At 41.8% G+C, this 14,067-nt stretch overlaps 1 protein-coding gene across 5 annotated transcripts in view; it reads right to left on the bottom strand.

Annotated features, from left to right (window-relative positions):
• Window positions 1-13,375, bottom strand: part of UGP2 (UDP-glucose pyrophosphorylase 2) — a 62,073-nt gene extending 48,698 nt beyond the window's left edge. Inside the window, exon 1 of one of the 5 annotated variants that reach the window (XM_007111929.3) lies at window positions 13,289-13,375. Coding sequence is in view for 1 of the 5 variants with exons in the window: in XM_007111927.4 (XP_007111989.1) it covers window positions 12,135-12,153 (19 nt within the window). In the remaining 4 variants the exon portion in view is untranslated. The other 4 variants (XM_007111930.4, XM_007111928.3, XM_007111927.4 and 1 more) reach the window with 4 other exon arrangements.
• Window positions 13,376-14,067: the final 692 nt, after the last annotated feature.

Genomic DNA, 14,067 nt, shown 5'->3' with positions numbered 1-14,067 from the left:
ACAGATTCAAAAAAACCCAGACACAGATTCAAACTCGAGTTGTGACAGGGACTTCCTTGGTGGCGCAGTGGTTAAGAATCCGCCAGCCAATGCAGGGGACACGGGTTCCAGCCCTGGTCTGGGAAGATCCCACATGCCACGGAGCAACTAAGCCCGCGTGCCACAACTACTGAGCCTGTGCTCTAGAGCCCGCAAGCCACAACTACTGAGCCCGCGCGGCTAGAGCCCGTGCTGCCCAACAAGAGAAGCCACCGCAATGAGAAGCCCGCGCACCTCAACAAAGAGTAGCCCCCTCTTGCAGCAACTAGAGAAAGCCCGCGCGCAGCAATGAAGACCCAACGCAGCCAAAAATAAATAAATAAATTAAAAAAAAAACTCGAGTTGTGACAAATATCCCTAACTTTGATTGGTTTGATATAGCACCAAATGCATATGAAGAACAATTTGTATTCCTTCTACCCCTCGACAAATCTTAACAGCTTTTACAACAAAGAACGTTATAAGCCCATAACCTCTTCCACCTCATTCCACTGCTGTTTCCTTCCCCTTCCCCTGGGCAAAGGGCTACTATGAAGTTCTGATTTTAAGTGATTAAAGAATAAGTAAGGGCTTTTAAGGAATAAAGAATTTTCAATCTTAAGCACCTGGCACAGACTAGGAAGCATAGAGCTAGAAACCATTTCCCTTTGCAGTCACCTCTTTTATCCATCCTGAATTTTTTAAGAAAGGTCTGGAATTTCTGGTAGGAAAAGAAGTATAGAACTCAGAAGCTTTCTTGGACTTAACATTCTCAGGTTACACTTCTGGCAATGGCAGCTGTGTTTCTAATGGAAGGTCGCTTAAAGAATCCACTGCAAGCTTTCTAACCTCCTAAGATGTTTTGTACCACCTCACTTCCTAGCAATAGAGAACTGATCCCCCTCCACTTTAGACAGAGAGCGTTTTAGGAATCAAACATTTCATTACCTCAATCATAAATCAAAACATTTTTAGACACGAGACAGAGCATTTAATCTACCCTCAACATTTTACAGATGAGGAAACTGAGGGTGAAAAGTTAAATGACCTACCCAAGGTCACAGAGCAGGCTAATGCTGGAAGCAAAGCCAATTTATCCTGAGTCCAATTCCACCACAGTGAGGTAGAAATATCCTGCTCATTTTTTCCCTCCTAGTCTGGCTCTCTTTAATCTTTGGCACAAAATCCCCAAATAACACTCTCCTCTGAAAGCATGTCTATCAGAATGTCTTCTTATGCCCAGTGGAACAGACGGGAAACTCCCTACCACATGAAACTGGGTTTACTAGAATTGTCTTAGTTGACTTAATGACAGTTTAGTAAATTGGGGATAGAACAAGCAGTAGCTTTTTGGAAGCTTTTCCCGTACCTCAATTTCCTAATTCTTTCCTGTTTACGAGAACTAAGATTTCAACACCATCGACTTTCCGCTATCCAACTGGAGCCAAAAAAGGGGGGAGGGGAAGAGAAGAGGAGGAGGAAAGGAATAGAATTGAGAAGTAGGAAACTAGCAAGTGATTGCTTTCGTTTCTTAATTCAGGTTATTTCATTTTATCCATTTCAGCAACTAAGAAGTGTACATAATACCCTTCCCTGACATCCTGATACTGGCAAACAAAACAACTTCACATTCCAAAGCAGAAAGCTAGCTTCTCAAGGAGCAGGCCAGAGATAACACCTAGAGCAACAAAGAAGGTGAGGAGCCCTCCCTCCCAGGCCACCTCCCACCACTCCTTAGATCTGATTAGTCCCAACCTTCCTTGGAAACCACAATGAAAGGTACCCAAAGTCATAGAATTGACAAGCTCACTTAATCTTAAACCAGGAAATGACCTGTGAGCCAAATAAGTATGAAACTCTAAGAACATAGCAGCAACTGGAAATAACCATGAATAAAGCCGAGGACATATGCTGACTAGACTTATGACTTGTTAAAGCTAACCAGCCTCTCCTGGGCTCTTACTGCAGTCCTTTAAACTCAGTTGTTTGTGAGTATTCCTCTAGAAAAGCTCTTATTCTTTGGATTCAGCTACCCAGTATTATCCTACATCTTCTCCTACCTGTCTAACCATGCCTCAGTTTCCATAACTGGCTCCTTCTTTCTTCTCCTACTCCCTGGGTTTCCTAAGATTCTGTCCTCAGACCATTTTCCCCCTCAATTATTCCCTTATCGATCTCCTTACTGATAACTCCCAAATACATGCCTCTCATCCTGATCTTTTTTTCCCTGAGCTCCTGGCTCACATTCCCTCCCTACTGCCTTCTAGACCTTTTGCACCTGGATACCCAGCTGGGTACCTCAAGCTCAACATGTCCAAAACAAAACTCATCATCTAAACTAAATTCATCTCCCTGCCTCCACCCCTCCCGCCCCGGCACCCCATGGCATTAACATTCTCCTAGTCACTCCGAGGTGACCTAGAAATCTGTCACAGTTGGCTCTTCCCTCCTTTCCCCTCACATTACATCCAATCCAATACCAAACTTTCTAATTGAATTGCCACCATTCCATTCATTGCTTTCCATTCCCACTACTGCTACTTTAATTTCACTCTCCTGGTCATGATGACAACAGCTTTCTAACTCGTCTACCCATCTGTCACTCTAATCTGGGTACCAGGCAGAATGGATTCGTTCCCTTAAACTGCAACTCTAATCACGGTCACTTCTCCATTTGATGGGATTTTCATTTGATGGGAAAGAAATACAAATTCCTTAGCCAGGCATACCTTAAAAGCCAGGCTGAAGCACTTTTCTGAGCAGCCAAAGCTAAAGAAAGTGCTCAAGAAGAATGCCTAAAGGTTCCAAGTTCCTGTCTCAATAGTACTTCTAAAACTTTAATATGAATACAGATCACCTGGAGGGCTTGTTAAAACAGGGATTCCTGGGCAAGCTCCCAGAGATTCTGCCTCTGGGTCTGGAGTGAGGAGAATATGCATTTCAAATAAATGAATGCAGCCAGTATTGCCTTGAGTAGCTCTGATATAGACTCTACTCCATTTATTTGAATATGTTTGTATCAGCCATGCACATCAATCATCTTCCTACCCCATTGCTATTCTGGTCACCTATTCTCTGCCCCAAGGCCTTCAGAAATGGCACCAGGCCCAGACTGGTCTAAAGCCTTCCCAGGGATTGGTTTAAATGTGAAACATAAAATGATTCTGGCCAGTGAGCAACAAAGATATAGTTTGCAAAGGACTTTGGATAAAGGCGTTCCTCACTGAAAAAAGAGACACCTGAGAAAAAATAGTACCTGGCCAGTACCTGGCCACAACGAGTATGTGTCCACCCCTCACCTTCAGTTTCTTCTGCCATTTAGTGACTTTGAAGAAAGCTGACCCAAGAACGAGACAAATATACCTAAGGGAAGAAAAGACTGATGCAGTCTTTGCACGGAATCAACCAACCCTGGAACATCCTACTTCAAGATTCATGTGATGTAAGTCCCTCATTTTTTAAGCCAACTGAGTTGGTATTTTTCTGCTCTATGAAATTAAAACCATCCTATTATAAGGCTTCCAAAACACATATCTCAAGTGTAATTCAAAACTTTTAGAGAAGGGTAGGCAGAAATGAGGAGAGAATAATTCAAAACTTTTAGAGAAGGGTAGGCAGAAATGAGGAGAGAAAAATAGAAATTAAAGGCCCAGTTGTGAATTCCAAAGTCATGAGAATCATCCCAACACCCGGGAAACTCCCTGATCCCTCAGCCCCCGAAAGCTCAAACTCTGTGAGTTGAATAGCGTCTGCTATTGTGGAGGTGGCATTCCTAATGTTCTAGGTGGTGGCTTCTGAACGTTCAAAGAGGCCTTCCTTTCTACCACAACTCGGCTACGTGGAGGTTTTAATCTGCGCTGTACCAGACACATATCAAATACCCCCCAAACTTTAATTCTTTGCTGAGATGTCTGTCTGTATCACCTTAAGGGCACAAGCCATATAGTGTTATTCAACTTTTTTTCCTACACCTACCTCAACACCTGGCACAGTACAGGCACCTGATAATGTATACTGGAGATCAAGACTTAACTTCTCATATTAGTGGTTTGAACAGCCAGTAATATATTATTTGTGTGTTCAATTTAAATGTAATCTCTTCCTAGAAATCTTTCTAAACTAAGCACGGTTGCCCATTACATGTTCATATGGTAGATCCTTGAACCTCCCCTTTATGACATCATACTTTCTAAAATCTATTCAATGTATATCTTACCCAACAATATCCAAGAATATATTGTATCTATTTTGTTCACCACTGTATACCCAATGTATTCATAAAACAGAGCTTGAAACATAGTAGATACTCAAGTAATGTTTATTAAATTAATGAGTAAGAGCCTATTATGATACTGCAATGTGCTGGGTATAAAGAAGGTAGAGTCCTGTCCAGTGGAGGTAGTACCACTGGAGGCCAAAGAGAAAGTGTTCAAGAGCTATGATTTCCAGTCATGGAGAAGCAGGGCTAAGAAAAGTATGGGCTGTGTCTTGAGTACCTGAAGTACCTAAGGCTTCTCAAGCAGAGGCTGATTTGCAGAAGCTGATTTAACAGTCAAGCATCAGGGATGTGGTCAAAGAAATTCCAAACTTGTAAGCAGTTTAGACAAAATGACCTCTAAATTTCCTTTCAATTTTTATTACTGTGTATAAATGTCACCATAATGTTTTCACTAACTTTAGAGATTAAACAAAATTGGGCAATTTATATATTCAAATTTAGCTTCATTTAGGAAAAACACAGAAAAATAAAGTTTGTGTCATTCAATCATAAAGAAAAATCAATTAGTTGGTCTTATACAATTTTATATGATCTTTCAGTATTAAAGTCAATATTATTTTAGCTTATAAACTATAGTATGACTGTTTACATTTACATAGATTTTTAAATGACTCAGCCATGTACATCCTAACATTTGCATGGGTCAGCCATATGAATGCTTAATAAATGATTTTTGATTAACAAAAATTAAAAGGTACCAGGCTTTTGAGAACTGTTCCAGCACCGAACATGCAGAGCTACTTGATAATCAAGATTTTTGCTAATCATGCATTGCTTGCTTAAAAAAATTTTTTAACTATTATAATTTATACATAAACCAGACTTTTCATTAATAATTAAGATTAACCTTGCTCTCATACAACAGAGTAGCTCTTAAAACAACAACAACAAAAACCATACAAACAGAAAATATCACTTCTGGAAAACAGAACATTCAGGAGAGATGTGCCAACTAGTTAAATAATATCACTCTGCAACAAGTTTAATGGTTGGTAAGGGGCCTATCACACCCATTTCCCATTTGTTGAGAGGAGAGAAAAGGGATACAACATAAAATCACCATCAAGGACCAAAAAATGATTTGACAGGCCTGCCGTATAATTTGATACATGTGCATTTAGATAAAATTTTTAACCTTGGAAAGGCTTTAAGGTCAGTGAGTCTAATTCCCTTATCTTGGAGATGAAACAGAGCCTAGAGATGCTGATTTGCCTAAGGTCACAGTGGCAGCCAAGCAAGAATCCCAACCCTGCTGCACGGTGCCCTGCCTCTCCTTCCTGGAGGAAGTTCTCCCTTTCTCTGTCACAGTGGTGCATTATGTAGTTTACCACCTCCAGGCTGTATGCCACCAAATCTGAATGAAAACTGCAAAAACCCAAATATGTCTATCAAGTGTAGTTATTGCGTGAAGTGAAAACTACATATCAGAATGGGCATTCTCTTGTGCACTTCAACTTTTCCTTCTATATTGTTTATTTTCTGGGCAATGAAAAATCGAAGAAAGCTTTTATGTACTCTATAAATATTTTATTACCAGGCCTAAGCATTTTACCATCGGCATAAATGAACCCGCAACAGTGCAGAACTGTGTTATTTGGTTTTCCTACGCTCTTTGGAAGCTTTAAAATTCTAGTCAGTGTTATAACATAAATGAAAAATCACATCAATCTTTGCCAGGGCGGCAACCAGAGAAAAACACAAACTCCAATTACCTTTGCAGCCAAAGAGCAAGTGGAACTATTGTTAAAGGGAGTGTCCCCTAGAATAGTCTAACAATTAAAAAGTAGACTAGGCATAACATGACTATTTCATGTACATGAATATAACAAACAGTGGGGTTTTTTTTTTAAAGATACAAGTAAAAATCACAGAGAAACAGGGAACTTTCTTGATTTACATTAAAAAACTAACAAATATCTAGCAATGGTTTGGAAAACAAAACATTTCGTTGTTTATATAAATTAACTAATAAGACAACATAGCCAATTTCTCCATGGCTCTCAAAAACAATTCTTAATTCTCAAAATGGTTTGGGGGCATAATGGATTTCATTTGGCAATGACGGAGAAAAGTAAACAATGGGACTGTTGGCAGAGGCAGAATTTGAATCCTAGACAATTACTGTGCAAGGAACTGAAGGAGATGCTTGCTTACCAGTTAAGAGAACTGGAAAACAGCTTTCAAATGGAGTACTATCCCCTTTCTCACACATAAACCCAACCAAAAATCACATTAAGTTTAATTTTCTTTCAATAACTTAGCAAGCCAACTTGCAAAGAATTTAGTAAGTTATTAATTGAAAGATGCATGCCTGGCAGTAGAATTTTAGAGACCTAAGACATATGGTTTCAATTAATAGTCACTGTGCCTGGGACAATCCATCAAATTACCCAAGAACAAAATGTCCACAATTCAAACACTATTACACCAAGTTCAAAACGTGACAGCTTAGAAAAGAAACTGTAGGCTGTGTAAAAAGGACACCAGTCTAGAAAACCAAGCTTCTAAAGAGATCCCAAGCAATCAAAAGGGTGGTAAGTGAATCATATTTCCACATTCGCTAAATCCCAAACCTTCAGAGGATCTCCCCCGCAATTTTATTCTAATATTGCTGGGATTTTCTCCACTGGCATAAATTCTGGATATCAGGATGAATCATATTACATAAAGTTAATACAGTCAACATTTTCATTACAGATAATCCAGAGTTAGTTTAACTTTTAAATATTTGTTTATATTAACTTTTCAGTAATGGATACATCTCACTTACTGGGAACTCCTAATACCTGCACTTCCACAAGCAGTACCAAATTCAACATGGTGGAAACTGGAAAATTACAATATATTATTCTTTGACCCAGAATATTTTCATTATTAGGCCAACTAATTTTCCTCACACAAATTAAGTATCCCATTCTTTTAATTAAAGTCACTACAATTCATAAAGTTACTACAATTTTCTATGAAGAAAAATACAGAGAATGTGAAGTGAATGTTAACTGATATTACAAGAAAACACCTACTGTCCAAAATTAACATCAATTTCCTTTTAATTTTTCAATTTATCTTCAGAATATTAAAATGGCACTTCCAAGAAGTGTACCAATTAATATTTCTTATTTCTCTAATGTCTAATTTCTTTTTTCCCTGAGTGGGCTTTCACAAATGAAAATCATCCATTTTACTAGAAGACAGACCCAGTTATCAAGAACAAAGACAATTTAACCAAAGAGATTACAAGATCCATGTTGGAAAACAAAGTTTTCATCAGCTCAACTCTTTGAATTTCTTTTAATTTTCCATTTATAACTGTGACTCTGAATTTAACTAAATCCCTGTCTCTCTAGCAACATAGTGAATTCTAAGCTACATCTTTAAAAAATGAGAAGTGTGCCTTAGTCATTGCTTTGCCACCTCTAGTCCTGCCTCAAATCCATGCCACAACCTTCCTGGGCTGAAAACATCCTAGTCATCTAAATAATCAGCAACAGGCTAAATTTAGTCTTAGGATTTGAGAAGAACCAGGCCTAGGCCTGACCTCTACAACCAGGCCCCAGAATGCTTCTCACCCCTGTATTCATCTGAGACCCCCCCCGCCCCCCCGTTACAATCAGTTCAGCTAATCTTCCCTGGCTACGTTCCACTGACCAAACAAGAATCACCAAAAAAAAAAAAGGTCACTAAAAGAGAATTCCAACAAATGGAAAATCTGAAATACTTTTTAAGTGACACAGAGGTACTCAAACGGCTTCCCTTGAAATATAAGAAAGTAGCTCAATTTAAGAATATTAAGGGACATTTTTATATAAGTAGACAAACAGTTTTTTAAAAAGTTCCTCCAGGGACTTTCCTGGTGGTCCAGTGGTTAAGGCTCCATGCTTCCACTGCAGGGGGGAGTGGGTTCGATCCCTGGTTGGGGAACTAAGATCCTGCATGCCATGTAGCCAAAAATAATTTTTTTAATAAATAAATAAATTTTAAAAGTTCCTCTAAATTACAGTATAAGTACATAACATGGCCTTAGCTGGCTAGATGACAGTAGGCCCAGTGCCATTTATAACTTTCAAATCATGCAGGGAGATTGCCCCATAGCTCTCAGAACTTTTGAAAAGCCAAATTCCAAATGGCACTGACTAACATACCTGGCAAAAGTCACAGCTGCTGATGACCCAGCAGGGTCACAGGAGGAGGTGTCACCTCCAACTGTGACAAGGGGCCCTTTCTCATTTAAGTAGCAGTCACATTTATTTAGAAAAATTGTTGGCCCTGCAACAACCCCTGGGATGGAGAAAACTAGCAAATGGAGATGTAATTTCACAGGCAGACAGAAGGTGACCTGAGGGCAGAATACACCAGCTAGGGAATTAAGCCAGAGATCCAGTAAAGAGTCCTCCTATGAGAAGGAATTCTAAATGCCTGAGAAACACAGACTTGGGAGATGCCCAAAGCAAGTTGAACCTTCTTTTGGCCAAGAAATACATACTGGGAATTCTCCTGCCTATTAAGTATTTTTATTAATTGAACACTTCTACCTAATAACTTACAGTCAAAGTGCTTGAGAATGGACATGCCTAGCTTTCCTATAAAGCAGGGGTCCCCAACCCTGTTAGGAACCGGGCGCACAGCAGGAGGTGAGCGGCAGGCTAGGGAGCAAAGCTTCATCTGCTGCTCCCCGTTGCTCACATTACCGCCTGAACCATCCCCCCACCCCCATCCGTGGAAAAACTGTTTTCCACAAAACCTGTCCCTGGTGCCAAAAAGGTTGGGGACCGCTGCTATAAAGCACATTGCCTAGATTTGAGGGAAGAGATTCAAGCCAGGAATAGCAACCCCAGGTTCCAGGACATTCAAACACGTGTACACAACACACAGGTATAATACCCAGATCTAAATTTCAAGTGCCAACCATAAGGGATACAGGAGAAATCCCATAACAGTACATTGCGTATTGTAAGAGCTCATAATTTTAGTTGCTGATTGGACTGAAACAAAAACTGTCACCAATTATGTATTCACATCACTGTTCAAGCTTTCCCCTCCAACCCCATACTTTAAAAATATATATATTTCAACTCCAAAGTTGCTGGAGGCCTGAACACCAAACCTGGAATAGGAAAATAAAGAACTGTCATAGGTGCATTGTTTCTGTTTGTGACATGCGGTTATACTTATAGTGGCAATGCTATCCAAAAAGCTACCATCATTTTAAGAAAGGAAAGTAAAATTTACTGGCCATCTAAATGCATTCACGTAATTAATCTCATTTCAGCTTCTCAAAAACCCTTTGGCATAAGTACTAATACCCAACGTTTCTATAAGTAGAAACGGAGGTTCAGAAAAGTTGTCTATAATCACCTGTTAGTAACAGGATTCAAACCTAGGTCCATCCCTTTCATCTTCCTCAACATTTATGTTAGAGGTGTTAATAAACTACAACCAAAAATGTAGGCTAAACTACTAAAAAGTACATGAAGAGTCTGCATTTCTCGTTTGTCATCCATGACAGATTCTTTCAGAGCATCCACCACTTCAAGACACTGTATTTCCCCCAGGAATATAATATTATCTTTGCCCACAGGGAACTGATAGTCTAGTTGGAGAAATAAGCCATTGTTCCTGATAAATTTTTTAACATAAGAGGCAATAAAAGGTACTGGAAAGGACAAGGGTTTAAGACATATTTATATATGAATTTCAGTGCTTACTAGCTGTGAACTTTGGAAAAGATACTTAAATTTTCTCACCTGTAAGGTCACGATTAAAATCTACTACCTCTCAGGGCTCTTGTGAAGCTTAAACGAGACAACATATGAAAACAGTTTAGAGGCCTAATATTTGTTCAATCTTTTCCGTATGAAGTGGTACAAGCTAAGTGTCAATGAGTGGAAATATCACTAAATGCTACAGCAATAAAGATCAAACAATTTGATCTTTGCTACCAAAAAAAATTCAAAAACAAAAATCCCAACGCTTACACTTAAAAACTGATCTGTGGAGACAGCAGAATCATTACTCAATAAAGTTTATCACTGATCAATGCAGCAGAGTTAATTAAACATACAGAGAGTTTACACTTGAAGTACAAATTTGAACAATGATAAACAGGAGCAAAATCATGTTAAAAAAAATTTTGGAGGGGAGAGGTGTCATCTTTTTGCGCAAAATTGCCATTTAAAAAGAAAACTACCACTTAGAGCAAAATTGGATGGCAATTAAATGCAATGTTGGATCGAATCATGGAAAAGTAGTCTAGGTCTGTAGTTTAGTTAATAGTAAGGTACCTGTGATAATTTCTTAGTTTTGACATATGTGCAACTTTTCTGTAAATCTCAAGATAAAAAGCTGATTTAAAAAAAAAAGTGGATGACAAGGTAAAGGAATAACAACATACACAGGTATTGCCACTTTATTTAGAATCTCCTGAAAACAATTAGCCATTAACAAACAGCAAAGGATGTGACATTAGTCAACATGCACCACCTCTGTAGGCTGCGCTAAAGCATAACAACGAGGAACACCTGGAGTTTAATAATATTCTTAACTTTTAAAGAGAAGTGACTTGTCCACTTTTCTCTAGCATATTATTGCAATACTGGCTTGCTGGTAATTAAATATTGTTGTTGTTACAAAATCCAGCAAACTTCTGACAGTTACCTCTACTTTCTATTCTTGACTAAGACATTTATTCAACCTGAACAGAAGCATCTCTTACCACATACAAGGCATAACATGAATTTAAAAGTCTAATGACAAGTGACATTTCTGAGCTTAGTGCTAAAGGTAGACATAAGTGTCCCATCTGTTTTCATAATAATGCAGGCAAATTCTCTTACTTTACTATACAAAACTCAAAGAAGAGTTAATAAAGTGATGTAAAACCTACTAGGGCATTTTTATGCGCAGGGCCAAATGATGGCCATTACTGACACAATTTTTTAAAGTACATTACATTCATAGAGAGCCACATTAAGTGGTTGTGAACTTTACTAGCTGTGTGTTCAGCAAGATGGCTGAAGCTTTCACACTCTGGGGTCTGCAAGAAAAGGGTTTACCTGCATACCAGAAGGCAAATCCTATGCTACAAATTGATGACAGAGGTTTAAGGTAGCACCAATTTCAATGTGCACACGTTACACACACACATACACACAATGTTACTGCTTAACTCAGTTGAGAGGCATTCCCTAAACCTTTTTTAACACACATGTAAAATTTAGAGAACAATTTTCTAATTTGAAAGAAACCTTAATAATATTTACAGATTTCAAAGAAGGGAAAAAAATAAACACAGCAATGCAGCAAAGTCATTTCTCCTTCTGAAATGACCTCCAGCTCCTACGAGCTATTCCCGGTTTCGCAATAAATGAATCTGAGACTCAGACCACGTACACACAAACGGAGAAGCTAAGAACGCTAAAGCTTCCCCAACAGCCCTGGCTAAACCCACCTGCCTTTCCTCAGCCCTCTCAGTTCCCCTTCCTGTCCGCACCCAGAGTTACCTTGACTTCGACCCGGAAAAGAGAACAGGGATTAATCAGCAGCCAAAATCCTGTTTTATCATCATTTACAGCCCCTATCCCAGGGAGCCAGAGTGCTACTAACCTGATTTCAGGGAGGCAGAACTAAATGCAGCAGAGTACAGGGGTATAAATTATACGTATCTGAAACGCCAACCCAGCAGCTCGACAGCTCAAATGTCAATTTAACGAAAAGGGTTTCGCAAATAGTATCTCAAATGAACATTTCCACTTCCAAACCACCCACCAACCTCTCGACTGCCAGTACCCAAATTCGGTACTGCTAAAGCAACCCGGGAGAAAAAAGAAGCGTGTCTTACCTTGTACAAATCTCGACATTTTAGGGATTTATTAAAATACTCTGGCCTATATATATATATATATATGTGTGTGTATATATATATATTCAAATGCCTAGAGGAGTCACGCTATGGGCAGGTCTCTCTTCCACCCCTGCTTTAACAACCGACGAGCTCCTTCTCTTCCTATGTTTTGCCACTTAAGGGAGTATTTATTCAAAGCGGCTAAAACTGCCTCAAAATAAAAGAAAAAAAAAACACCCAGGAAAACCTTCCGCTCTTCCAAAAGACAGAAACTTGGTGCGACCGAGTCTGCTCCGAACTCCAGGCTACACTGCACCCTTGACACAAATGAGGGCCAGCTGGAGGCTCCCGGAAAAGGTAATAGCATACGAACTTAAATTTCATCAATGAAAGAGGCGGATCTAGAGCGGCTACTTCACTGCCCTCCAGAGCTGCACGGCCGCAGGCAAAGGCGGGCCGCACCCCCGATTCCCCCTCCCCTCTCTGCCGTCCGGCCTCCGGACAGTTCCCTGGGAAACTCGGGCCAACGGCGGTCCCCGCCCTGCAGGGATCGGGAGGCGGGGGAGGCAGGCAGAGGGGGGCGATTCAACCATTTCTACCGGCCCATCAACGTCCCGGGACTAAGAGGCGCTCCGCGCGCGGGCGGGCGGGGGCCTCCAGACCAACGCCTCCCTGCTGGGAGCGGCCGCAACCCAGCCGCGGCTTTTTCCCGGGAGGGGCCGAAGGCTACACGCCCCTCCCCCGCAGCGGACACTGGGGGGGCCACCCGTGAGGGGAGAGCCGACTCCGAGGAACAGGAGCCCGGGACGAGGGACAGGAGCCCGGGAGGGCCCGCCCCGACCCTCATACATTCTAGTTCCTCCTGGCCGAACCCCAAATTGGGCCTCCGGGGCCAAAGCGGGTCAGGCAGAGGGGCTCTACACGCCTCAGAGAGGGAAACACACTTGCCCAAGGGGTGGTGGGAAGCCCGCCCCGGCCCCTCCCCAAACCGCCACAGAGACCCACCTTCCTCCTCTTCCTTTAGTAGCTGGGAAATTGGGGGCGTTTATGGCGCGCCTGGAAGAAGGCTCGCAGGCTGAGAGAATGTCACCTCTGAAGCAACCTTCTCTCTCCCCCTCTCCCCTCACACATGCACACCTTGAACCCCTCACCAGTGGTCGCAGCCCAGCTTCTGACCTCCTTCGTCCACCCGGCTGCGGGCTCCCGCAACCCAAACCCCCACTTTCTCCTAAGCACCTCCCCTCCCCCTCCCCCTCCCCCTCCATTTGGAGCAGCCCCCCTCACGGCGGAAATGTCCCCGCTCCGCAGACAGACAGGAGCAGCCGCCAGTCAGGAGCCGAGGCGGATTCAGGGCCTGGCCAATGAGACGCGCGGGGGTGGCAGGGGGCGGGGCGTATACGCCCAGAGGTAGCCGGGCGGAGGTGGGCTCTGAGCCCGAGCCCCACCCCGAGCCCGAGCCCGAGCCCGAGCCTCAACCCGGATGCTGCGTGTTGGGGCTGCGCCTCCAGCGGCTGGTCCAGGGATGTTTCACCAGTAGAACTTCCAGCCTTCTACAGATACTTCAGCAAGGGAGACAACCTGAAGCACGAGTGGTTATTTTTGTATTGCTTAAAAATGTTTCCGCTTACCAGAGACTGAAGCTAGATATCTATCGGGCGAGTAGAGCCAGAGCACCCCGCTCAACTACCCCGAGAGAGCTCAGGCCCTTCTCGGTAGACACAAACTCTACCCACACATCTGGTCTCGGAAGGGTGAAGATGCGTTAAAGAGTAAGAGTAAGCAGTTGGATGTGTGGGACTTAACTAACAGAAGGAGGAATTTAGGGCATCGAAGAAAAGAAAACGCCAAGCGAAGGCTCTCACACCAGAACCACCACCCTGGTTCCTATTCCTGTAGAGATTTCCGCTGTGTTAGGCGTTTTCTTTTCTGA

Source organism: Physeter macrocephalus, chromosome 12 (assembly GCF_002837175.3).
Source record: "Physeter macrocephalus isolate SW-GA chromosome 12, ASM283717v5, whole genome shotgun sequence".
Classification (NCBI taxonomy): Eukaryota; Metazoa; Chordata; class Mammalia; order Artiodactyla; family Physeteridae; genus Physeter; species Physeter macrocephalus.
The sequence above is the reverse complement of the archived record's forward strand: the minus strand, read 5'-3'. Positions and strand labels throughout refer to the sequence as shown.